A 25,905-nucleotide genomic window follows, 5' to 3' on the forward strand; every position below is an offset into this window, starting at 1 on the left:
CCCCCGCCGAGTGCATGAGGTTGACGCTACTTTGTTGCACCTGGAGGGAAGAACGTATGGGAGAGGAAGGTGCGCGGGGTGCGGGCAGGGCCGGGCGCCCGCCGGGGGCCGGGCGGGCGGGGGCAACGCGTCGGGGCGGCCGGGCGAGCGGGGGCACGGGAGGGGGCCGGGCCGGGTGGCCGCGGAGGCCGGGTCTGCTGCGAGGCCGCGCCCCTGCCTCCTCGGGGATGAGCTCGCCCTTCCCGAGCCCGCAGGCCCCTCCCTGACACGCTCCCACCCTGTTTCCCCCTCCTCGGCCCGGCGGGGTGGGCCCCTCCTCCCTTTCATCCCCGCCTGCCCCATCCCCCGACCGAAGACCACCCCGGAGGAGTCCCAGGCGCTGCCCGCCCGGCCCCGGCCTCCATCCGCGTGCCTTGCCCACCCGGGGCTCGCACTGGGGCCACCCCTTATCCTGTCTCTAAGCCGGCCGGGAAGAAAGAGGTGCTGGGGAAGCCGTAGCCCTGGGTCCGAGTTGCCCGCCCCGCTCCGTGACCTTGAGCCAGGCGCTACGTGTCAGGCCTCAGTTTCCCCGTCTTGACAACTGGGGGCTGGGTAATTGGCGCCCCGGTACTGGTGGTTGTGGGCCCGGATGGGCAGAGCAGAAATATACCTCCTCCAAGGAACCGTCGACAGTATCCTGGGGGCCCCCACCTCCTCTCTCTGCACCAAACTCCATGCCTGCATCAGTCTTGACTGGGAGGATGACTTTCATCCTAGCCTCCTTTTCAGTCCCTTCCCCCTTGCCAGGAGGCCCAAGGCTTGGGTTGCAGGACAGTTAGGGTATAAAGACCCCCGAGACTCCCTCCCTGGGGTCCCCTTCCCGGGGTTCCGCCAAAAGCCATCACACAGGCTCACCTGGTCCAATGCAGGTCTCATTTATGCCAACCCGCTCCAGCCCTGCCCCAGGCCCTTGAAGGCCTACGTGGGGCAAGGGCCCACCTCACTGTCACCCCTGTCTTAGGTTCCTGTGTCCTCATGGAAGGACAGGCTGTGGCCTGGGAGCCTAACTGTATGTCCAGGCAAGCCTTACCCTCTCCAGGACTCAGTCTCCCCATCTGTACAATGGGGAGGGGCAGGTTTGGGGGATTCGCCAGGGCCCACCCAGCTCCAAGGATGCCAGGCCCCTAGGATGACTAAGCATGCCTGGTGGCGGGCTTAAGGAGGTGCCAGTCGTCCTCAGAGCAGGTGTCGGGGAGTGCCCAGCTCTGCGACCCCGGCAGCCCCTCATAAGCCCGGGCATCGCCAAGGCTCAGACTAAGCGTGAAGCACCTCTGGGCTTCCTTGCCTTTCTCCTTCTGTAGCGGCTTCAGCCCCAGATGCACCAGCCCAGTCCTTACTCTTTGAAGGTTCCTCTTCCTGGGCAGGCAGGGGAGGAGAGGGGCTGTGACAAGAGAGTTACCTGCTGCCTTATCCCTAAATCCTGCTGCTTTCTTTCTCCCTATCGGCCTTGCCAGACAGTAGCTGAAGTTGAAGAATGCTGTTGCTGGAGGGTGGACATGTGATTCCCCTCTTGAGTCTACAGATAGGGAAACCGAGGCCTAGAGAGGCCTAGCAACTTAGCCAAAGTCTCAGCAAGACTCTCAGACCTGCATCCTTTATCCTTCTGCTCGGCACAGTGCCTGGGCGCTGCCTGTGTGTGCACAGGGATGGGCAAGTCCACGTGGGATGGGCAGGGCAGGCTGGGCCTCCGAAGAATGGTTCCTGACTCCCTGTCCACTTTGCAGGAAGTGAGTTGCCCGTGTGTGCGAGCTGCGGCCAGAGGATCTATGATGGCCAGTACCTCCAGGCCCTGAATGCTGACTGGCACGCAGACTGCTTCAGGTAGGGGGGGAGGGGGCCCTAAGCAAGGCCTGCCAGAGACGAGAGGCTGGGTCAGCAATCTGGGAGACCTGGCTCTTCCTTCTGGTGCTGTCTCTGTTGTGACCACCAGCTGAAGGGATTTCTTTTAGGCAGTGGAAACCTCTGACAAGGTTTGTTTTATTTTTCTTTAAGAACAGCACCCAACGTTTTCTCTAATTTAGTAAGGGCCAGGCACCCTCCTAAGGACTTTGTCTAGTTAACCTATTGTGTCGTCTCCATTAATGGGGACACGGAGGTTAATTCTCTTGACCAGAGTCACACACAGCCAGTGAGTGAAAGGGACACACAGCGTCCACCCTGGCTAGTGAGGCCAGAAGAGAGGCAGGCGCCAGACCGTGGGGGGGGGGGGGTGGGGGGGGTGCGCCAGTCAGGAGTCCACTATGAGGCCTTCAGGGAAGGCGGCCACCAGCACGGAGACAGACACAGACAGGAACAATAGCTCATTTGGTTGGAAAAGAGCAGGGGGAGGAGGCCAGGTTGGGATCAATTTGCGAAAGGGCCCTAAGGCCAAGATAAGGACCTTCCAAGGGCAAGAGGGAGCCAGCAGAGAGGGTTTGCAGAAAGCAGGGGAGGGACGTGGGCGGAAGTGCCATCCCAGTGGGCAGATGGCGGTGACTTGGCAGAGAAGGGACTGTCACAGTAGTTCAGGGATCCGAGCTCATAAGGGCTGACCTAGGACAGGGACTACAAATGGAGAGAATTTCAGCTGTAGAAGGAACAGTATTGGCAAGTGGCTGTCCCAGCAGCCAGCATTTATTGGGCATTCTTAACATTACATTGACTCTGAACAACACGGGTTTGAACTGCGCGGGGTCCACTTAATAGGCAGATTTTGCATGGTGCCGTACCGTAAATGTATCTTCTCCTCTTAATGATTTTCTTCACCACCGTTTCTCTAGCTTACTTTTCTGTAAGACCACGGTAGATAGTACACGTAAATACAAAATCTGTGTTAATTGTACCGCTTATATTACGGGTAAGGCTTCCAGTCAACAGAAGGCTATGTGTACTTAAGATCGGAGTTGAAAGTCTGGGCTTTTGCCCCAAGTGCTGGGAAGGACGGTGGGCCCTTGGCTCTCGTGAAGCTGGGGCCCGGTGGGTGATGAGCCGTGCCCAGCCATGGTTGATTTGAAACGCAGCAGACCATCCAGGGTGGCAGTGCCCTGCCTGGCGCTGGGGTGGTGGTCTGAGATCACTCGGTCACGGGTGGGATTCAGGATGGGGCTGAGAGAAATCAGGAAGAACTTTGGGGTCCCCTGTGCTGGGGGTGGGGAGGGAGGTGGGATTTGGGGAGTCATGCCAGAGGGCGGGGAATGCGGCCTCGGAAGCCACAGCAGGGAAGGAGGGGGGCAGGATGTATCAACCTAGCTTTGGACGGGTTCCTGCCCTTCATAACCAAGAGAGGGGTAAGGCCCCAGGTCAGGGCCCTAGGGAAAAGGCACGTGCCGCTGAGCCGGCTGTGATGGGGGCACAGAGAAGGCTCCCGCAGTGAGAGAGGGTCCACAGGCAGTAGGAGCCACAGCGTCCACACGCTGGCTTCCACAAGTGCTCCTGGCCCAGCCGTGTGTGCCCCGCCCAGCCGCCCCCAAATCTGAGCAAGGCCAGCAGCGTCCTTACCCCCGTGACAGTGAGGAATCACTCAGGACTCGCTCCTTGCCCGCTCCCCACGGCTACCCAGCAGCCGGCTTCTGGTCTCTACTTGCCTTGTCCCCAAGAGCCGCTCAGTCCATGTCGTGCACCGGCAGCAGTCGCTGGCTCCCCAGGCCTTGTGGTGAGAGGGTTGTGAGTGCATACGGCATGCCTCTGGCATCAGCGCTGGGGTCCCTGTCACCACAGGACCCGCTCCTTCCTCGGCTCTAGCTCTCCCACCTCCCGGGGGGTTATGGCCGGGCTGAGTCGTCCAAGCTCTGCTTTGGTCCAGCTGCTGCCTTGGTCAGGTCCCTTCCCAGAAGCCCGCGGCACTCGAGCCCCGGGGGCCACCGTAGCTCTGGAGACATCTCCCTGGAGGCCTGGGGCAGGGGGGGTGGGGAGGGCTGCCCTGGGCGAATGGGGGTGAGCCCACAGCTGGCACAGGGCTCAGAGCCCAGGCCGGGAGGCAGTCTCCCCCGCTTCGGGGGACCTTTCAGGCAAGGGGAACAAACTGTCTGTGGAAGTCAACCTCCGTTCCCTTGGGAGCAGCACCGGCAGGAACAGCTGCCTTTGAGCTTGTCCCTGTCCCCAGAGAGTCCCAAGCCTCCGGTACCTCTGTCCAAGCAGAGGCCGAGGGGCACGGAGGGTGCTTCCTAAGGTGTGCAGGGCTGAGGGCCACCCGAGCCGCCAGCGGAGCCCAGGCAGAAGGCCCCTCAGCTGCTTCCTGTTGTGGGCCCGGACCAAGTCCTGCTCACCCGTGTTGCTGCATCGTCCCCGCTGCTGTGTGGCCGAGCTAGCCCCACCCTCTGCAGCCTCCAATCCTGAGGGCCTGGGGTAGGATGGGGAAGCAGCTGGCTGGGCCCACCCCACCGCAGCGCAGCGCAGCCCGCTGCCCCCTGCTGCAAAGGATGCTGGCCCTGAGAAGAAGCCGCTTCCTCAAAGGAGCCAAGTGAGTGCAGAGCCCCTCTCCACCCGTCCCAAACCTTAGGCAGGGTGCGCCCCACCCCCCCAAACCGCCCCGGGCCCGGAGGCCACGGTGGGGCAGACCTACCTGGGACCCGGCTGTGGGGCAGGAGAACCGAGAACCGAAACCTCTAGGTCACTGTCTGGCCGCCTGCTGGGGGAAGCAGGCCGCTGCTGAGACTTCTGGTCCTTTGATCCAGTCTCCCCGCGAAGCTGGTCCTCCAGCGGCTCTTTCTGCGGGATGTGGCCCTGGGTCGAGAGTGTCCCTGGGAGGGCTGGACCTGTCGCTGCAGACCTTGCCTCCCAGCGCAGCTCTCCGTGTCCTCCCCAGGGTCCTCCTCCCCACCCGAGCCTGGCTCTGTAGGTGCCTGCTCTCAGGGAAGTGTGCCCTGGACTGGGGCAAAGACCGTCTTCCAGGAGCTCCTCTCTCTCTGGCCCTTCGGCCATCTCTGCACATCCTCAGTACTGGTACTCCTGTCTTGACATCCTTGCTGGGGGCAGCAGCACGTGCGGGGCACCCCTAAGAGCCAGGCCTGCCCACCCCACGTTCCTCCTCTGGCTCGTGGCCCAGACAGAGGCCTGAGGGGTGAAGGGATGGACAGGGGCCAGGGGTTCCTATGTGCCTTCCTCGTGCAGAGGTACGCCGAGGCCCTGAGTGCCGGTACCAAGCTGCTGGGTGAGTCTGGGCTAGATCCCCTCTCTGAGATGGAGACCCCGCCCGGGTGCCCTCGAGCAGTTCTGAGGGTGCTGGCGGATGAGACCTGCTCCGGGTGGAGCGTCCAGCAGGAGCCGCTCACCTTCTCTCTGGGGTCCAGCATTTGTGGATGCCTGACGTGGGACCTCGGAGAGCCCTCAGGTTGATGGCAGAGACTGGTAGGGCCAACGGAGGCTGGCGATGCAGACAGGCCCGGTGGAGGTGCAGACTGCTTGGAGGCACCCCCTCCAGGTGACTGAGCAGACTTCAAGGAAGTGGTGGCCAGGGAGCCGACTGCACTCACCCAGCCCTGAGTCAGCGCCACCCGGGTCTTCCAGGCCTGCTACAGGCCTGCTACGGTGATGAATGTGCGGGAGTGAAGGGGTAGGAGTTTGCAGGCTGGAGAAGAGCATTCTCTCCCCCATAGGAAGACAGCTGCTCCCGAGCCCCCACCAGCCCACCCACCCACCCACCCACCCACCCAGAGGCAGGCGAGGCCCTGCTTCCTGCAGGCTGGCAGCCAGGAGTGAGGGGGAGACTTCTGTGGTGACACTGCTGTGACTCGAGGGCGGTCTGGTTGGTCCGGTCGGTGGAAGGGCAAAGTGAATCACTCACTGATTGCCCCAGGACGCGTGGGAGGTGGGGGAGCCTCCCCAAGGTCACGGTGCTTGCACACCAGCCAGCCTCTTTGCAGAGCCCGCTCCTCTGTGCCTTCCCGCTAGGTTGCAGCCCCCTGGGGGCGTGCACCAGGGATCCCCTCAGCCTGGGCTGCCGCCCTCCGGGCCCAGTGCCTTACTTGCCCCTTCGCCCACCTTGCCCACCTCGCAGTGAGATGCGTGCCCTAAGGACGCCTGGGGCTGGGGGCCTGGGAGTGCTGGGCAGGAAGGGCTGAGAATGACGTCATGGCTCCGGGCCAGCGTTGCTTCCGCTGCCTGGTCTCACATCCCAGAGCAGTCTCCGGAGGCCCTCCCTCCCCCACACCCTCCTCTTGTAGGGGGAGCTCATCGAACTCCCCGTCTTCCTGGATGCACCCCCACCCCTGTGCTTCTGAACCTGGGCCGGGCATTATCGTGCCTTCTCCCCAACCCTCAGCCACTGGCTGTGGTCCCCCGCCCCTCCCCTCAGGCTCCCAGACAATGGGGAACTGTCTGGATCCTCTTAAAGGGACAGTGTCCCACCAGCACTCTTGCCTGCGGGCCTCTCCCTCTTCATTCCCAGTTCCCTAAAGAGCATCCGTGTGCCCTCAGTGAGATCTCCCGCATGCCTGCTGCAGAGGCTGAGGGTTCCCTGGCTGCCTGGGGGACTGGGCAGTCTCACTCAGGCCCCAGTCTTTCCTCTGCTCTCCTGGATTGTTTCCCTGCTGGGCTTGAGCTCACAGTCTCCTCCCCTGTCCCTGCATGACCTTGGCACATGACCCAGAGTGCTCAAACAGCAGCAGAGCCGGGCAGATTCTCTGCTCCTTGTGTATGCTGGCCCGGACGTACCTGTGCACCCAGGACCCTGAGTCAGGCTCTTCAGAACGAGGTGTGGCTCCTGCCCCCGCTGGCTCACCGGGCACCCTGCGCTTCCTCATCCTGCCAGCCTGGCCTCTGGTCCCCCTCCAGCTCACTCCTGGGTGGAGGGCAGCCAGGCATGTAGGTCTAGCTCCTGGCCTGTGGGATCACACATAGAAGCCGGTGCCTCATTTCTCTCCGTCTGCCCCAACCAGGCCTCCCCTATGGCCCCTCCCAACGCTTCAGGGGGATCCTGACCTTGAGGACTGCACATCTGGGCGGTCTCTGCAACGGTGCCATGGCCCTTGTGAGGGAAGGTGTGGGCACTGGGGCTCTGGTTGAGCCCCCCCTTCTTGTGACTACAGCGTCTGATAGCTAGGAAACAGGGAGACCCTCTGTCTGTCTTCGCTGATCCTGGCTGGTTCTGCTGAGCTAGACGTCTGCCTCATATGGTCGTGGAACGGGGAGTAGCTCTGCGGGGTCTGTGGCACCCATCGTGTGGCCCAGGGCAGTTTAGAGCCTCCAGAACTAACCTTTCTCATGGTGGCCTGTGTGGATTGAGTACATTTCGCCAAGACGGTGGGAAGGTGCCAGCATCTGGTAGGTCTCCACAGCTCCAGCAGGTCACTGCCATTTGCATCAGCTGGCACTCGTCCAGCCACCCCACCCCCACCCCGCCGAGGCCTGGGCTCCCGGGTTCCATTCCCCTCTCCACCAGACTGGTGACCAAGAGCAAGTCATTTGCCTTCTCTGGGCCATCTTCCTTGCGTGACAAGGGACAGGGGCTCAAACGTGAGGAGCATCTCTCACCCTGGGGCCAGCAGCCCGGCCAGATGCTCCGGGTGCAGAAGTACATGGGTGGTTGTACAGGCTGTGCACTGCACAGAGGCTTCCAGCTGAGGGACCGGGGCATCCCTGGCTCCACCTGCTAAGCCCTCTGCCCCAGCGCAGGCTTTTTCTGCCCAAGGAGGGTGAGGGGCCGGGGGGGGGGGGGGCACACCTTTTTCTGATTCTTACAGAGGCAGCTTACAGACTATGCCGAGGCCCAGCTGTGCAGTGGGCCAGACTGAGTCCCTGTGCCCCCCCCCCCCCAGGTGTTGTGAGTGCAGTGCCTCTCTCTCGCACCAGTACTACGAGAAGGATGGGCAGCTCTTCTGCAAGAGGGACTATTGGGCCCGCTATGGAGAGTCCTGCCATGGGTGCTCGGAGCACATCACCAAGGGGCTGGTCATGGTAAGCACCCGCCCCTTACTCATCGCCCCTGGTGCGTGCGTGTGCGCGTGCGCGTGTCCTCACGGGTTTCCCTACCCCAGCCTCCCTCTCGTTCTTTTCGCCTGTTTTGACCTCCCCGCCCCGCCTTCTGAGCCCCTCGGTCTGTGTGCCCGTCTGCGGAACCAGAATTCTGCAGCTGGCCAACCGGGCCCCCAAAGTTTGTCTGGGGGCTGTTCTGAGAGGAGGCCAGGGGGGGAAGGGGCAGCTGATCTGGGCCGTCCCCGCCACCCACCCCCCCCCCCCGCCAGGTGGCCGGGGAGCTGAAATACCACCCCGAGTGTTTCATCTGCCTCACGTGCGGGACCTTCATCGGTGACGGGGACACCTACACGCTGGTGGAGCACTCCAAGCTGTACTGGTGAGCGCCCTGGTCCCCTCCGAGCCCGGGGTACCCCCCCCCCCCCCCGACAGGTCTTCCACATCCCATGCGGGATGGTGGGTCGTTAATAGGAGCCATGGGGTAGGAGTGCCTGGGAAACAACCCAGGAGTCCCACGGAGAACGCGGCAGACATCGCTCTTGCTGATGTGTCACTGAGGTGCAGTTCTGACCCTGACCCTGCAAGCTCAGGCCCGTCCCCCAACGAGACTGCCCTCGCTTCAGACACCAGCTCCAAGTTCAGAGGTTCCCACGACCCCTGAGGACGTTTCACGATTCTCTACACAGCTCCAAGAACTCAGGAAAGCCCTGTACTTAGGATTCCAGGGCGTTTTATAAAGGGTACAAATCCCTCTATATAAGGACCAGCCAGCTAGAGGATGGAAAGAGCAAGGTCTGGAGGGCCCCAAAGACAGAGCTTCTGTGCACTACCCCGCCTGGAATCAGGACGTGTGACACCCCCAACCTGTCCTGGCCTCACCGGAGTTTTTATCGGGGCCTCATTGTGTGGGTGCTATTGATTGAACCATTGGGCACATGATTGAACTGGTTCTCCAGACACCCCTCCCCCGCCTCCTTCAAGGTCAGGCTGGGTCACAGGTCCACCCTCTGATCACACGGTCCGGTCCGGTCTTTCTGGTGACTAGCCCCCATCCTGAGTCATCTGTTAACAAAAGCTCAGGTGTGGTCTCAGGGACGTTCGTATTCCAAGGGTTGAGAGCCAGGACAAAGACCAGACAAATTCTGTACCATCCACTGCCGATCAAGCTGGATTCCCAGGCAGCATGGCTTAATCCCAGATGGACTTTTAATGACTTCCTCCTGAACCGGATGTGTCTACAGGCCTTTTCCTGGCCAGCTGACAGCATGTCAGGAGCAGACAAGTCCAGAATGATTGATCCCGGTTCCTGCCCCAGTCCTATCAGGCAGCGACGACCCCTCTTGCCATGGGGAGCCATAAAGGGACGCAGGGAGGAGAGAAGGCGCCGGGACTGTCCTAACAGTCTTTTCTTCCCCCTCTTTCGGTCCCTTGCAGCGGCCACTGCTACTACCAGACTGTGGTGACCCCCGTCATCGAGCAGATCCTGCCCGACTCCCCCGGCTCCCGCCTGCCCCACACAGTCACCCTAGTATCCATCCCAGCGTCGGCTCATGGCAAACGTGGCCTCTCGGTCTCCATCGACCCCCCGCACGGCCCGCCGGGCTGCAGCACAGAGCACTCCCACACCGTCCGCGTCCAGGGGTGAGTGGCTGGCCGAGGCCACGGCCGTTCTGGCTGTGGCCATGGGTGCTCTTGGTGGGCAGCTGGAGTCTAGGGCACCCTGAGAGCGGGTGAGCATTTGGGCACAGACAGAACCCAGCTCTGACAATCTGCTGTACCTCGTCCCTGGCCCGGTCCTTCCTTTAAAAACCACGGCAGATGCTAGATGAAAAATAGTGAAAACTTCTTCTTGAGTCCATGTATAACCCAAAAAGAAAGAGGGGAGTAAGCAGCTCGGGGCCAAGTAGGGAGCCCAGGAGTGTCAGCAGAACCACTGAAGACAGCCTTGCCTTAAGGCCAAATGGAAATTGAGTGAATTTAAGCTTCTGTCTTTAAGTCCTTTTGTGGCTGGGCCTCTCAAAGCCCTGACCTGTAGAGGAAGCCAGCGGAACTAGAGGACTCCTGTTCCATTCGACTGGGGTCCCAAAGGGCTCTCTGGATGAGGATGAATGAGAAACAGTCCACACCTTCCATCAGCCCCTCACTCCCGGAACTGTAGGATAAACTGATTTGAGCTGAATGGAAGGGGAGGGGGGAATCTCCCCCGAGAATTTATAAACAGGTTTGCAAAGCAAATTCCTATGCCGGGGTGGCTCAAAAAAAAAAAAAAAAAAAAACAAAAAACGAAGTCACAACTGTAAGTTTAAAGTACTTCCCAACTGGCAGTGTTCCTTGGTAGAATCAGACGCAGCTCTTTTCATTGGGTGGACTGAGCTGTGTCCCAAGGAAGCGATTCAGTCAAAACTCAGCGAGTGCGTAAGGAAGCAAGGCACTGTGAGACCCAGCAGACACAACAGGAAATAGAACCAGGCCCACAAGACCTCCAGATACTGGAATGATCAGAAACCATGTAAAATAATTTTATTCAATGTGTTTTAATCATAAGAGAGGTTTAGAAAAAATGAGGAAAGAGCAGAGAATTTGGGGGCGCCCAGATGGTTCAGTCGGTTAAGTGTCCGACTTCGGCTCAGGTTATGATCTCGTGGTTTATGAGTTCGAGCCCCATGTCGGGCTCTGCGCTGACAGCTCAGAGCCCGGAGCCTGCTTCAGATTCTATGTCTCCCTCTCTTTCTCTCAAAAATAAATAAACATTAAAAAAAATAAGGAGCAGATAAATTTGGAAAAGAACCAAATGGAACTCCTAGAAATGAAATAAAAGGATGAAAGCTGTGACAGAAGGGTTAGGACACATGGAGGACAGAGTGAGGATCTGGACATCCATTGGGCATCCCAGGAGAAGCAGAAGATGGCAGGAGGGAGGCAGCATTTGAAGATCCGATGCCTGAGAACATTCCAGAACTGACAGACACCAAATCACAGACTTAAGCCCAGTAGATCCCAAACAACAAAATAAAATATCCACCCTTGGGTCACCCACCCCGCATAGTGAAACTGCTACACCCAAGGGAAAAGAAAAGTCCTTAAAAGCAGCCACAGAAAATAGATTACCTCCAAAAAAGGGCAGCTGATTTCTCAACAGAAATGACAGAAGCTAAAAATCAGCAAAATGATGTATGTATTCAATGCACTGAGCAAAAAATAACCATCAACCTAGGATGCTATCCTTGAGGAAAATACCCTTCAAGCAAAAGGGAAAAATAAAAACACGTTAAGGCGTGGGGCGCCTGGATGACTCAGTCGGTTGAGCGTCCGACTCTTGATTTTGGCTCAGGTCATGATCTCACGGTTCGTGGGTTCAAGCCCCACGTCAGGCTCCGTGCCAACAAGGCTGCTTAGAATTCTCTCCCTCTGCCCCTTCCCCACTCACATGCACGCGCTCTCTCTCTCAAATAAATAAATACAAACTTAAAAAAAACAAACCACGGTAAGGTGGACAAAACCAAGACTTGGATAGGTCATCCATAAAGAAACTTCTAAAGGATGTAGAAAGAGTCTGAAATGCAGGAAGGAATGCAGATTGAAGAGCCCACACAGTATGCTGCTCTCCTCTCTGGGCTTTGGGGTTCTTTGAACAGTGAGGAAGTTGGACACCTTGGAGCCTTCTAAGGTCTCTTCTGGGCTTTGATGGACTCCTTGAGGAAGTAGTTTTATGATTTTTTTAAGTTTATTTATTTTGAGAGAGACTGAGAGAGTGAGTGGGGGAGGGCAGAGAGGGCAGGGGACAGCGGGGCTGAAGGGGGCTCCATGCTGACCGCAGAGAGCCCGATGGAGGGCTCGAACTCCTGAACCGGCAGATCGTGCCCTGAGCCGACGTCGGATGCTCCACCGACTGAGCCACCCAGGCTCCTGAGAAGTAACGTCCGCCTGTGTGGGTGTGGGAGCCGAGTGCCAGCTTCCATTGGATCCGGCGAACGCTTCTCACCAGCTGTCAGGTCCCAGCACCAGGGCTGGGCACTGGTCAGAAGGGGAGGTGGTACTGGGCTTGTTCTGCTGCCCTGCACGCCAGCCAGGCCAGCAGCTGTCTCGTATACACAAGCGGGCAGACAGACCGGGCAGAGGTGGGGAACTCCCAGACCAGCTGGGCCCTCAAAACCAGACGGGATGTTAGAAACGGGAGCCGCAGCCCCTCCTCCCGGCATCCCTCGCTGGATGAGCATTCTTGCCCGCCAGCAGCCGCTTTCCCAACGGCGTCGGCAGGGACCGTGCCCCTCTGAGAAGCCGCCCAGCCTCGCCGAAGTCTGCTCACCGGATTTACTTGTTGGTTCTAAACGAATCAGTGGACTGCTTTTCTTTTTGTTTTTTTCTAAGCATTTTAAGGAAAGCTTAATTTATCTGTGCCCCGGCCCCCCCACCGCCCTCGCAGGAGACTGAGGGATGACAAGAGGCTGAGGAATATACCCCCTTTTTTTTTTTTTTAACGTTCACCTATTTTTAAGAGAGACAGAGAGACAGAGCCTGAGTGGGGGAGGGGCAGAGAGAGAGAGACACACACAGAATCTGAGGCAGGCTCCAGGCTCCGAGCTGCCAGCACAGAGCCCGATGCGGGGCTCGAGCTCACAAACTGCAAGATCACAACCTGAGCTGAAGTCGGACACTGAACCGACTGAGCCACTCAGGCACCCCAAGGAATATGCTTCTAAGAGCCACCAAGAAGCCTGTTGCAATGAAATATATTCACTATTTTTCAACTTTTTGTCACGAAATTTTCAAATTTACAGCAAATTTAACAGATAAGTACATTGAATACCTCCACCTCCTTCTGTGTTCACCAGTTTTAACGGGTTTTTTTGCCACATTTAGGTTATGTGTGTCTCCTACCTATATGTGTGTGTTTATGTGTATGTTTGTATGACTTATTCATATTTATATATACACATAGGTACATATTGCTATTATTTACTAAATCACTTGAGAGTAGATAGCAGGCGTTAGTGACCCTTCCTTCCCACCAAATACTTTATACCTTCTCCTAAAAACAAGATCATCCTCTTCCATAATTTCATTGTGTCTTAGGGTGCAATTATGAGGTTTAGGAAATTGAACACTGACGTGACACTTTCACCCAATCTTAAGTCCACGTTCAAATTCTGCCAATTTTCTCAACGCCAGCCGTTATAGCAATTTCCCTAGACCCAGGATCCAACCCATGACCATACAGTGCATTGAACCCTCACGTCCCTTCAGTCTGTTTGACTCTGTGACAGTTCCTCGGCTTTTTCTTGTCCTCATGACCTTGACATTTATGAAGAATCCCAGCCGATTGTCAAGTCGAATACCCCTCCGTTCAATTTGGGCTGCTGTGTCCCCTTTGTTCGATTTAGGTTATGCATTTTGACCTGGTAACTGCATTAGTGACTCTGTGTCCTTCTTGGATCTTCCCGCCAGACCCACATTGCCAATAAAGCATGCCCTTTGCTGGGAGATGTCACCTTTGATTACTTGGTTAAAATACAGTCTGCTGTCTACTGTCCAGGATTTTTTGTCCCTTTGTAACACAATCAGTAAGTCATTTGTGAGATTTGGTTCTGTGAATATCCTGTCCCCACCAGCCTTTCCCTGAATGGTTTTAGCATCCACAGAGGATTCTTATCTGTATCAATTATAACTGTGACGACTACACCATGGCGATATTCTAACTCCGTTCTTCCTTTTGCATTTATTACCTTTTTCCTTTTTTTTTTTTTTTTTTAATGTTTATTTATTTTTGAGAGAGACAGAGCTTGAGCGGGGAGGGGCAGAGAGAGAGGGAGACACAGAATCCAAAGCAGGCTCCAGGCTCTGAGCTGTCAGCACAGAGCCCCCACGCGGAGCTCAAACTCATGAGCCGTGAGATCACGACCTGAGCCGAAGTCGGACGCTTAACCGACTGAGCCACCCAGGCGCCCCATATGAACCTTTTTCTTAAAGTTCCCAGTCTCCATTCTGCTCCCTACCCCTTCCCTATCTCAGGACAGAGACACAGTAAACATTCCTTTAAAAAGCCTTCATGAAGACAAAATGAAAACACGGTGACCAAGGAGTTAAAAAAAGCAAGTATAGGGGTACCTTGGTGGTTCAGTCTGTTAAGCGTCCAACTTTGGCTCAGGTCATGATCCCATGGTTTGTGGGTTCGAGCCCCGCATCTGGCTCTGTGCTGACAGCTTGGAGCCTGCTTTGGATTCCGTGTCTCCCTCTCTCTCTGTCCCTCCCCAGCTCACGCTCTCTCCGTCAAAAATAAATAAACATTAAAAAAAAGAAGCGGCAGCAAAGTATATTTGGCAAAACGGCCGTTCTGTGAGCTAGATTTTGGGTGTCATCCTATCTCCACCCAGCTGCTGATTCTGGAGAAGTGGAAGCCTTAGCCTCATCTCGCATGGCAAGTTTGGGAATCAGGAATCCAGGGGATCCAGACTCTCTTCGGACTCCTCTCACGAGATGATGCGTATCTGCCGGAAGCATACCAGGCAGCTGGAAGGATCTGTCTGTCCTCCATGGCAGAGACAGCACCTTGTTGAATGGGAGCCTCTGTGCATCCAGTATAGATGGGCTTTTCTCCAATTTCACACCCACAGCAGACATTAGTAATCGATTATAGAGTTCTTCCCCATCAAACCAGAACTCCAAATTCTAGGCAGTTGCCATCTATCAATCACGCAAAATAGAGTTAATTTGCCTCTTTACCCCAATCTGATCCCCTTGGGCTTGGTTTCCCATCCAGGCTCCAGGGGACAGGCAGGCAGGGGTCTGGCTGACCACTACTCTATGCCCACAGAGTGGACCCAGGCTGCATGAGCCCAGATGTGAAGAATTCCATCCACGTCGGAGACCGGATCCTGGAAATCAATGGCACGCCCATCCGCAACGTGCCCCTGGATGAGGTATGGGCCCTGAGTCTGGTGAGCAGAATTGGAGGTGGTGCATTCATGCCTGACTCCTCCCCCAGCTCCACCTGCACCACCTCCGACTCACCTGTCCGCCTGCTCTCCCCAGATTGATCTTCTGATCCAGGAAACCAGCCGCCTGCTCCAGCTAACTCTTGAGCACGACCCACACGACACGCTGGGCCATGGGCCAGGGCCTGAGCCCAGCCCCCTGGGCTCTCCGATCCACACTCCCAGCGGGGAGGTGGGCAGCTCTTCCCGGCAGAAGCCCGTCCTGTAAGTCAGTCCCGTGCCTTGTCACATCTAGGTACTTTCACAGACGCTGGGCCTCGGGGATGAGACCTGGTTCCTGCCCTCTGGGAGCTCCCAGTCTGATGGGGGAGGCAGGCCCGCAAAAAAGCAGGCCAGCAAGGGGTGCGGAGGGATGAGAAAGAAAGGTCTGTGAGAGGTAGGAAAGCAGGGGTGCAGCTCCCCCAGCCGGGGGGTCCCACAGCACTTCCAGGGTGGAACAGCAGGCAGGTAGCTCAGGATGACGGGAGCATCGAGTGCGGTCGGGGAGGCACGGGCCCCCGTGCACAAGGGTGCCCAAGGCCAGAGGTGGCTTGCGGGCCATTGCGGGGGCCCAGGCGGGAGGTGCCAAGGGCCCCATACCCTCTTGAAGGGAGGGGAGACACAAGGAAGAAACCCAGAGGCAGCCTGGTCCTCACTCCACTTACCTTGGGTCCTGCTCAGGACTCCTGGCAAAGGTTTTGGGGGGGGCATATCTTCTGGGGTGACAATGTTTAAGAGCTAGTGGTGTCGAAGGCACGTATTTCCTCCTTGCGTGCGTGTGTCTAGAGCTCACGCTACCCTGTGGAGCCACCCACATGGCAGGGTTAAGGGCATCCTGGATAGGTTGTCTGCCTCTGCACCCCAAGGCCCAGCACTCAGATGCTGGGAGACAAAGCATCTGCCCCAGGGCCACCAGCCAGAGTAGACCAAGGACAAATGGTCCCCACCAAGGGCACCTGCAGGACAGCAGGCCCAGGACAGAGGTCTAGTCTAGTCTGGGTGCTAGATGGGGCATGAGCCTTCTGACCGCCCAGGAGAGCGGCCCTGTGCCACCTTCTCCCGGACTGGGGTGGGGGTACATGGAGTGGCACGGATGGGAGCGTGGCAGGCAGGAGGAAGGGGACAGGACCGAGGCCCAGTGCCCACCTGCCCCGGTGACACCGAGCCCCGTGTGTGCCTCCCCAGGAGGAGCTACAGCATCGACAGGTCCCCAGGTGCTGGCTCCCTGGGCTCCCCGGCCTCCCAGCGCAAGGACCTGGGTCGCTCTGAATCCCTCCGTGTGGTCTGCCGGCCGCACAGAATCTTCCGGCCGTCGGACCTCATCCACGGGGAGGTGTTGGGCAAAGGCTGCTTCGGCCAGGCCATCAAGGTACAGGGTGGGCCTGGGCAGGGGCGGGGCCAGGGGTGGGAATGGGGGACAGGCCAGGTGAGACCCATCAGTCCCGCCTGCAGGAATCCACAGTGGAAGCGGTACCGGGCTTCCAGACTTCCTGGCCGGTACTTTCCTCCCCCTGGGCCTCCCTGAGTCAGTTAGGGGAGGGAACCCACTACAGAGAGACCCAGAACGTTATGTGGGGGATGTGGTAGGGGGTGGGAGGGCAACCCGGGCTGACCCAGAAAGCTCCCTCCCCGGGGCCCTGTACTGAGCCTGAAGCCAACCCCTCACGGCCTCTATGCTGCTCACCCCTTCACATGCTCCCCCAGTAGAGACACAAGTCCCTCCTTGGCTCTGAGGTCACCTGGCTGTCACCAGGCTGGAAGGTTCAGGATTATACAGAAGGTGCCGGCGAGGCCCTGTCCCTGGTCCCCTTCCCAGGGGAGAAGTCCCATCTGACCTCCAGGAAGCAGCCCAGCAGAGCAGAGGAAAGAGCTAGCCTCTGAGTCAGGCGGTCCTGGCCCCCAAGACCCAGCCACCCCCTCCGTCCTGCTGGGTGCCCTTGGCCACTGTCAGGAAACCTGCGGAGCGTCTGTGTCCTCGTCTGTAAGGGAATTGATGAGGCACCACACGAAATGTCTGTGAAGAGTTTGAAGCCATCTGCCTGTCCCCCTTGCGGTTCTGGGGGTGGGGCTGGGGCCTCCGTCGGTACCCAGGCTCCGTGCCTCTGTGTCCCCACGCAGGTGACGCACAGGGAGACGGGCGAGGTGATGGTGATGAAGGAGCTGATCCGGTTTGACGAAGAGACCCAGAGGACATTCCTCAAGGAGGTCAGTGAGCAGAACTGCACCCTCCCCTTCACCAGACTCCTGGGACATCCCATGGCCCCCGCCCCTTCTCCACTGACAGGGGTGGCCCGGGGTTCCGGGAGGATGTGATGCTCCACCCACACACCGAAAGAAGAGAAAGTATCCCGGCAGGAGGGGGAGGGGGGCCCGGGCATCCTGGAGGGTGGCAGGGGCCACACGGGCACCTTGGGGAACCAGCTGCGATCTCTGGCGGGGCAGCAGGGGAAGAGAGAGACTTGGGCAGAGCCCCAGGCCCAGCCTGCCTTCACCCCGCCAGGTGAAGGTCATGCGATGCCTGGAGCACCCCAACGTGCTCAAGTTCATCGGCGTGCTCTATAAGGACAAGAGACTCAACTTCATCACTGAGTACATCAAGGGGGGCACCCTCCGTGGCATCATCAAGAGCATGGTGAGTGCGTGGGCAGGGCCCACACCTGTCGCCCCGACCCCACAGCCAGCGCCACAGGCCCCGGGGGGGTGGGGGGGGCAGCTGCCCTCTGGGCCTCCTCAGCTCTCCGGTGGGGTTGGCCTCTGGTCTCCAAGGCCCTCCAGACCCTGAATCCGAATCAGACGGGGAGCGAGGTGCAGAGAGGGTGGCAGCTTGGCTGAGGGGGACACACAGGCTGTTTCGGGGCAGCCGCCCTGCCCCGCCCCAGAGCAGCCAGACCCAGCCTCGCCTGCCCCAGGGCTGAACACCTGAGGAGGGGCACCTTGTTACCTCTCCCCTGTGGGCCTTTGTTTTGCTTGTAGAGAAACCAAATCATATTTACTATTTACTATGTTCTGTAAAATTCAGAACTTTCTTTTTTTTTTTTTAATTTTTTAATTCAAGAGGCAGAGCACAAGCAGGGGAGGGGGAGACACAGAATCCGAGGCAGGCTCCAGGCTCTGAGCTGTCAGCACAGAGCTCGATGTGGGGCTTGAACTCACGAGGCATGAGATCATGACCTGAGCTGAAGTTGGGTGCTTAACCAACTGAGCCACCCAGGCACCCGAAAATTCAGAACTTTCTTTAAGGGCTTGGATGAAATTGCAAATCCCAACTGGGAAAGTATTTGGAGAGAAGCTTCTAACACTCTGGTGCTCTCGCACAGTGCCCCGGGGGTCCCCACCTGGGCATCACGCGGACACCAAGAGGTCCTGACCCCCTCCTGCACCTGCAGACTCCTCATTGCCCCAGGCTGTGGTCCCTGCAGGCCTGTAACAGGTGTGAGTTCTCAGAAAGGATTCTGTGGTCAAGTACAATCTGGAATCACAGCCTCCACCCACTTGGGCTTCCTCGCTGCACTCTGGGTCTTGATTACGCTCTCATGTCCTTACCTCCCCCCAACTTGAGCTCTGTAGGGGGCTGGGGTGTGAGAACCCGGCGTTTCCCAGATGATTTGAGCCCAAAGCCCTACTTGCTGGCACTCTGCAGGCGATCTCGCGGGGCCCATCCCTCTCTGCCTGCACGGGAAAGTAGGTTCAGATTTCCTAAAAACCCAAAGGCATGGGATTGTGTCGAACATAGAGTTTTTTTTTCCCTGCGAAGAGCTGGCTCAGGAGTTACAGAGGAGTGTCCCCCCACTTTGCGTTTGAAAACACATACTGCAAAGTAGTGTTTTTGAGTTATTCCCCCACACCCCTTAGAAGCAGACAAAGGTGGGTGCAAAAGAAAGTGGGGGGGGTCATTGGACTCTCCGAGACACTTGCTGCCTTGGCTTCCCTCTCACCCAACTGTCCTGCCACTGTGGCCCCGTTGGTCCACGCTGGCCCTTCTCTCCCCACGCCCCCCGCAGGACAGCCAGTACCCGTGGAGTCAGAGAGTGAGCTTTGCCAAGGATATCGCTTCAGGGATGGTGAGTAGGCTCCGGGGGTGCGGCTGGGTGATCTGACCCCACCGATGAAAGGATTCTGTCCTGCTGACCTTAAACCTTAGAAGGCACTGAGAGACAGAAGCCATCAGGAAGTGCCAAGAAAGAGCAGGGGGATCGGCTGAGGGTGGGAAGTGTCCCTGAGGCAGGAGGGGAGGTAGAAGCCGCTGGGGGGCCAGGGGTGGGCTGGGGTCCTTCGGCGCAGCTGCCTCCTGACCTCTGTGCCCCCTGCCCCCAGGCCTACCTCCACTCCATGAACATCATCCACCGGGACCTCAACTCCCACAACTGCCTGGTCCGAGAGGTGAGCAGCCCGGGCCGGGGAGGGAGGGAGACTGCAGGAGCCCCGCCCGCCCACTCCTGGCCTCGTGGCCTGCCCCGGACGGGGGTCCTAGGTTGCCCAGACCCACGCCTCCTTCGGCCCAGGCGGAAACAGCGCCAGGCCAAGAGGCAGACAGAGCCGGCTGCGCCATCCACGTGGATTGTGGCTCCAGCGCTCTGAGCCATCAACAGGTCCCAGGTCGTTAGGAGGCTCGGAGAAATCGATAAAGGAGAGAGTGGTGTGGAAACTGTAACGGGCGGTGAGCGAGGTGGCATTGACAGGACAGCCCACGGCAGAGTGGCCAGGCCCACGCCAACAGCTGCAGGTCTGGAGGAGGGCCTGGGCGCGTGGGCTGGGGAGGTCAAGACAGGCTTCGGAAAGAGGCTCTGGGGGACACACTTAAGTAGGGGAGTGGGGGGGGTGCGCCTGGGTGGCTCAGTGGGTTGAGAGTCCGACTCTTGGTTTCGGCTCAGGTCGTGATCTCACGGTTCATGAGTTCGAGCCCCTTGTCAGGCTCTGAGCTGACAGTGCAGAGGCTGCTTGGGATTCTCTCTCTCTCCCTCTCTCTGCCCCTCGTCGGCTCATGTGCTCTGTGTCTCTCTCTCAAAATAAATCAATACGTAAACCTAAAAAAAAAAAAAGGGTGGGGTAGCCTGAGGTGGGGGATGGAGGGGGACCGTGGACTGTCCACAGAAGGCAGAGGAAGGGGCGGCTGACCGTGCCCCACCGGAGAGGCAATGCCCTGGTTTCCCGTGGCTGCCGTAACAGAGAACCACAGACCAGGTGCCCTGGAATAACGGAAATGTATTCGCAGGGGGCAGGAAGCAAAACAAACAGTCCAAAATCAAGGTGTTGAGAAGCCTGGCTCCTCCTAGAGGCTGTGAGGGGGAGCCTGTCCTGCGCTCTCCCCCAGCCTCTGGAGGCGGCCGGCGCTCCCTGGCGCTCCTTGGCCTGTAACCACATCACTGCGGTCTCTGCCTGGGTCTTGACACAGCGTTCTCCCCTCTGTGTGTCTGTGTGTCCTCTTCTTTTTTTTTTATGTTTATTTTTGAGAGCGAGACAGAGACCGAGCCCGAGTGGGGGAGGGGCAGAGAGCGAGGGAGAGACAGGACCCAAAGCGGGCTCCAGGCTCCAGGCTCCGAGCTGTCAGCACAGGGCCCGACGCGGGGCTCAGACTCATGAACCGCGAGATCATGACTCGAGCCGAAGTCGGACGCCCGACCAACTGAGCCACCCAGGTGCCCCGTCCCCTTCTTATAAAGGCACCAGACACTGGATTTCGGACTCACCCTAATCCAGTAGAACCTCATCTTAACTGGTAGCATCTGCAAAAGTCCTCCAGGCAGACGTTTGCCAAGTGAATTCAGTACAAGAAGTGTTTCGGGTGGTGGGAAAAGCGCGTGCAAAGGGCTGGTGATACGACATTTAGGGAGCAATGAGTTGGTCACTATAGAGTGGGGGAGGTGGTGGTCTAAGCCCTCTGGGGATTTCCGGGAGGCTCTGGGGGACTCTGGGCCTCCGAGAGCTGTGGGCAGTGAACACACGAGAGAGGTGGGCGAGGCGGGCTCCTTCGGCCTCCCAGGGAGCCTGCTCCGGCCGCCCCTGCTGGTGATGGGTGTTACTGCAGGGCTGAGCCAGGCCGGTGTGCAGGGCGAGGAGGGGCGGCCTGTCCCAGCTTGGACCCCACAGCGGGGGCCATCCCCTGTGAATCTGATGAGCGCTGTGAGCTCCCCATCCCCAGAATCCATGTGTACACAAACCAGAACTTTCACCTATCGTTTGGGGCCTCTAAGAATCCAGTGGTCACCCTTGCTGGTTTCCCTGGAGCTGTTTCCCACAGCAGGGTCTGGGGGCTGTGTACCATCGGACCCCGGGGGAGTCTTCAGAAGCGCAGGTCCTGAGAGGGACCAGCACTTGAACAATCCTGGTGGACACTGTGCGAGCTCGGCCCCTCCCCTGTCTGCCGTCTCTGCAGAGTCTTCTGCAGGCAACTGTCCACATTGGCATTGCAGAAACAGCAGAGTCCTTCCCTGTGGACTGAGCCTGGTCCTAACCCCCCCTGGCTGGGCCCCTGCCCCCTTGGCCTGTCACACACGGCCTCTGTGTCCGTGCCCAGTGGTCCATCCTGGGGCTGGCACACACAGTCCGGACTTCCAGGACCCTGGACGCCACGTCTAAGAGACCTGGCTGCCGGACCTATAGAGACCTCTCCAGGCCCCTGGCTTGGCACCGGTGACCCAGGGCAGCCTGTCTGTCCCTTGCTGGGTGGACACAGGGGTTGACATCTGTACTCCTACAAACCTAAAACAGTAAAGCCGACCGGCTGGATGGCCTCGGGCAACTGTCTTAACCTCTCTGGGCCTGAGTAACCTCGTGTGTAAAGTGGGGATAAAAATAACACACCCCCCCCCCCCAGACTGTTGGAGGAGGAAGAGACACAGCTGTCACGTGCCAAGCACAGGACCCGGGTCTTGAATTAGAATTACTCCCTCCCTGGCACAGCAAGGCAGCCCTGGTGCCCTGATGGGGCATACAGAGCACTACTCACGGGCCCCGGGGTGTCAGGGGCGTGTCCTCCGGGCTGTCTGTGGAACCGTCCGGACTAGGAGTGGGGCGGGCATGTGCTGCCAGGAGCCCCTCTCAGTGCGGCCCTGCTTCGTGGTCACCCCAGAACAAGAACGTGGTGGTGGCCGACTTTGGGCTGGCACGGCTCATGGTGGAAGAGAAGACACAGCCCGAAGACCTGCGAAGCCTCAAGAAGCCAGACCGCAAAAAGCGCTACACGGTGGTGGGCAACCCGTACTGGATGGCGCCCGAGATGATCAACGGTGAGTGGGCCCCCCGGGCCGGGGGTCCCAGGCAGGGCTGCAGCCCCCGCTGCCCAGCCCCCCCTCCCCCCCAGCCTCCTCCCTGGGTCCCGCAACTCGTTTCCCGTGCCACTGTCCCGCACGCCACCCGCTTATCACAGAGTCCTGGAGGTGGCAAGTCCAGTGTCCACGTCACTGGCCTGAAGTCAGGGGTCAACCGGGGTGGGGGAGGTCCCGCTTTCTCTCCAGCTTCTAAAGGCTGCCTGGCTCCATCAGAGGCCCTTCCTCCATCAGAGGCCGGGGCCCTGGCACCTTGTCGGACGTCTGTGTCCGTTGCCCAGTCTCCTTCCGTGCCTGCCTCCCTCCTGAGGACCTTTTGCGGTTGTATCGCAGGTCCTCTCCCCATCTCCAGATCCTTAACTCAGTCACGCCAGCATGTCCCCTGCAAAGTGACATCTTCTCAGGGCCCAGGGATCAGGTGGCGGACAGCCTGGCCCACCCGGGGCCTCTTTCCCGCTCGGTTTCTTTTTTATCGGGCCTGTCACATGATGACTACATACGACACCCCAGGTGACACCCAACACGGGCAGGTGACATTCAGACAGAGGGCAGGCAGAGCCGGGGGCATCTCGGTGCCAGCACTGACCAGAGTTAACATAGCCCTCCATATCCCCCCAACCCAGTAACTTAACCTGCAGAAGGGGGCTAAATCCCTACCTTTAAGGGTTTGCTGTGAGGGCCTGCCACATCTGACACATGAGGGCGGCTGTACTGGCTGCTTTTAACATCACGAGGTTAGATGTATCACCCCCCCCCCCCCCACAGCCGAGGAAACTGAGGCCCAGAGAGTCTGTATCAGCTCCTGGGAGTGCTGTTAACAAATTACCACAAACCGGGTGGTTTAAAACAACAGACATTTATTCCCTTGTAGTTCTGGAAGCCAGAAGTCTGCAATCCAGGAGAGCCCCGCTCCCTCCAGGGATTTCCGGGGAGCACCCACTCCTTGCGGCTTCTGGCTTCTGGCTTCTGGTGGCTGCCCTGGCATTCCCGGGCTCGTGGCCACGGCCGCCTCTCCCTGTGTGTCGTCCTCCTCAGTCTCTCTTAGGATGTTTGCAACGGTACCTAGAGGCCGCCCCCGGATGATCCAGGATTATCTCATCTCAAGATCCTTTTAATGACCATATTTGCAAAGACCTTTTTTCCAGTGAAGTAATGGTCACAGGTTCCAGGGGTTTGACATGGGTAGTTTTGGGGGTCACCGTGTGGTCCATGACTTGTCCAGAGTCACACAGCTGGTGGGTGGCTGAGCTGGGCCTGGAACCACCCCCCCAGGCAGGGCTGTCATCCTCACCCCGCAGAGGTCTGCTCAGACCTGGCAGGGGCGGGAACACAGGGACCTAAGCCCTGGTCCCACGGCAGTCCAGTCGCTCGCTTCTTTCTCCTGGTCCCGCCCTGCTGGCCCCCAACCCAGCCTCACCTGCTGACAGCCGATCTCTCCATCCAGGCCGTAGCTACGATGAGAAGGTGGATGTGTTTTCCTTTGGAATCGTCCTGTGCGAGGTAGGTGGGGGTGGGTGGCGGTTGGCCTCGGGCTTGGGGCTCCTGGGAACCTGCAAGCTTGGGGGGGGGGGGGGGCGGTGCAGTGGTCAGGCTGGCCCCAGACCAAGTGTGACCTGCCCTCAAACCCACCTGGTTGGCGTCAGTCCCAGCGGCCCCCCACCCCCACCGCGGGTAACCGCTGGGCCTTGTGCTGGACAGATCATCGGGCGGGTGAACGCTGACCCTGACTACCTACCCCGCACCATGGACTTTGGCCTCAACGTGCGAGGCTTCCTGGACCGCTATTGCCCCCCAAACTGCCCGCCGAGCTTCTTCCCCATTACCGTGCGCTGCTGTGATCTGGACCCCGAGAAGAGGTAAGTGGGGCCGGGGGCTCAGCCCGGAGCAATCCTTAGGGGTGGGGCCACCCCCCCCCCCCCGCCGGCAGCACAGAACCCACTATCCCGCCCACCTGTCACCCCAGACCCTCCTTCGTGAAGCTGGAACAATGGCTGGAGACCCTCCGCATGCACTTGGCCGGCCACCTGCCACTGGGCCCGCAGCTGGAACAGCTGGACCGGGGCTTCTGGGAGACCTACCGGCGTGGCGAGAGTGGACTGCCTGCCCACCCCGAGGTCCCCGACTGACCCCGGCCCGCCCAGCTGCCCCCGTCCCCGCCTGCAGGGAATCCACCCAGCACCAGACTCCTCTGCGGGCGGCAGCCGGCTACGGAGCCCTCAGCTGGGCAGCAGGCAGGCAGGCTCCTCCCCGGCGCCGGGCCCCGACTTGCCTTCTCCTACCCTGCGGGCCGCGGCCCCTCTGTCCCGTCTCTGCCCCCGACCCCGGCGCTGGCCTGGCTGCACACGCACCGTCACCTCACCCTGCCTTACCTCTGTGTTGGTGGGGCCGCCCCCTCTCGCTTCTCTTTGCATGAGCCGGAGGACCCATCCCGCACCCCATCGCCCCCGGCCGCCCTGCGCACACCCCACCTGTCCGCAGCTACTCCGAGGCTGGGCTGGCAGACGGCCTCAGACCGGGCCCGGTAACGGCTGGGGATGTGGGAGGGCGCGGAACGAGGGCGAGGCCAAGCCCCTGGGGTCCTTCACCTCCCGGGGGGTGGGGTGTCTCGGTAGCAGCAGGTATCGATAATTGCCCGAACCCCAAAACAGGGAGAGGTCGGCTCCTGCAGGGTGGAATTCCCTGGGGGCTAAGCAGCAGGCCTCTCTTGCTCTGGATCTTTTCATTTCTTTATTGAAGCCACTTTAGTGAGAAGCAGGTACCAGGCCTCAGGGTGAAGGGCGGGCCCACTGAGGGAGAAGGGGAGTAGTTGGGTCCCTGGGTCAGAGCTGCTGGGAGGAGCCGCAGAGGGACGCTGGGCAGAGCGGACGAGGCAGGCGTCCACCAGCAGCCCGACCCCTGCAGTTCATCTCCGTGCCCCTCCGGGCTTCTCCCCAGGCTCCCTGCCCTCCCCACGGCCCCCAGTCCTCTGGGTTCTTCCTGTGTAATCTATTTTTTAAGAAGAGTTTGTATTATTTTTCATACGGCTGCAGCAGCTGCTGCCGGGGGGCTTGGGGTTTTATTTTTCTGGCGGGCGGGGGTGGGGGGGCCATTTTGTCACTTTGCCTCAGTTGAGCATCTAGGAAGTATTAAAACTGTGAAGCCTTCTCAGTGCACTTTGAAACTGGAAAACAATCCGAACAGGCCCATGGGACCGCGAGTCCAGGGGGTGGGACACGTCCCCGCCGTCCAGGAATCGTGATGTCTAAGGAACAAAACCCAGACCCAGAACAATAAAATAAATTCCATACTCCCCATCCGGGTTCCAAGTTGCCATGTGTGTCTGGGGCTCCGAGGAAATAGGACAAGAACAGAATTTCGTGACTAGGAGTCTGGTGGGAAGATGAGAGTGGGGGGCAGGTGGAGACGGGCAGGAGGGACAGGAGCAGGTGGGGACGGGCAGGAGGGACAGGAGCAGGTGGGGACGGGCAGGAGGGACAGGGGCAGGTGGGGACGGGCAGGAGGGACAGGGGCACGTGGGGACGGGCAGGAGGGGACGAGCAGGAGGGCCAGGCACAGGGCAGCAGTGGAGTCCTGGCCGGATGAGATACTATGGAATGTATTGCTTTCGTTTAATGTTTTCTTCTTTCTAAACCTTAAGGGATCCCATCAGGAAAACCACACTAGCTTTTTCAAATAGAGGGCACTTAACCCTGGGAATTATTTTGCTTTTTTTTTTTTTTTTTTTAATATTTATTTTTGAG

At 59.0% G+C, this 25,905-nt stretch overlaps 2 protein-coding genes across 4 annotated transcripts; one reads left to right on the plus strand and one right to left on the minus strand.

Annotated features, from left to right (window-relative positions):
* On the plus strand, positions 1-25,458 carry LIMK1 (LIM domain kinase 1). 2 transcript variants are annotated; one of them, XM_042921822.1, is made up of 16 exons: positions 1-69; positions 1,764-1,860; positions 7,773-7,911; positions 8,199-8,308; positions 9,364-9,570; positions 14,741-14,846; positions 14,959-15,125; positions 16,086-16,269; positions 17,019-17,105; positions 17,401-17,532; positions 18,902-18,961; positions 19,215-19,280; positions 21,970-22,126; positions 23,610-23,665; positions 23,864-24,021; positions 24,129-25,458. In XM_042921822.1, exons 1-16 carry the CDS (start codon positions 15-17, stop codon positions 24,289-24,291), a joined length of 1,944 nt encoding a protein of 647 aa, XP_042777756.1. In that variant the 5' UTR covers positions 1-14; the 3' UTR covers positions 24,292-25,458. The 2 variants fall into 2 exon arrangements, with proteins under 2 accessions (XP_042777756.1, XP_042777757.1); XM_042921823.1 differs by lacking the exons at positions 1-69; positions 1,764-1,860 and adding an exon at positions 4,280-4,477.
* Positions 3,912-5,522, minus strand: LOC122209706. 2 transcript variants are annotated; one of them, XM_042921825.1, is made up of 3 exons: positions 5,289-5,522; positions 4,580-4,725; positions 3,912-4,357 (listed from the first exon to the last, which is right to left on the minus strand). In XM_042921825.1, exons 1-3 carry the CDS (start codon positions 5,307-5,309, stop codon positions 3,976-3,978), a joined length of 549 nt encoding a protein of 182 aa, XP_042777759.1. In that variant the 5' UTR covers positions 5,310-5,522; the 3' UTR covers positions 3,912-3,975. The 2 variants fall into 2 exon arrangements, with proteins under 2 accessions (XP_042777759.1, XP_042777758.1); XM_042921824.1 differs by having other exon boundaries at positions 4,580-5,522.
* Positions 25,459-25,905: the final 447 nt, after the last annotated feature.

Source organism: Panthera leo, chromosome E3 (assembly GCF_018350215.1).
Source record: "Panthera leo isolate Ple1 chromosome E3, P.leo_Ple1_pat1.1, whole genome shotgun sequence".
NCBI lineage: Eukaryota > Metazoa > Chordata > Mammalia > Carnivora > Felidae > Panthera > Panthera leo.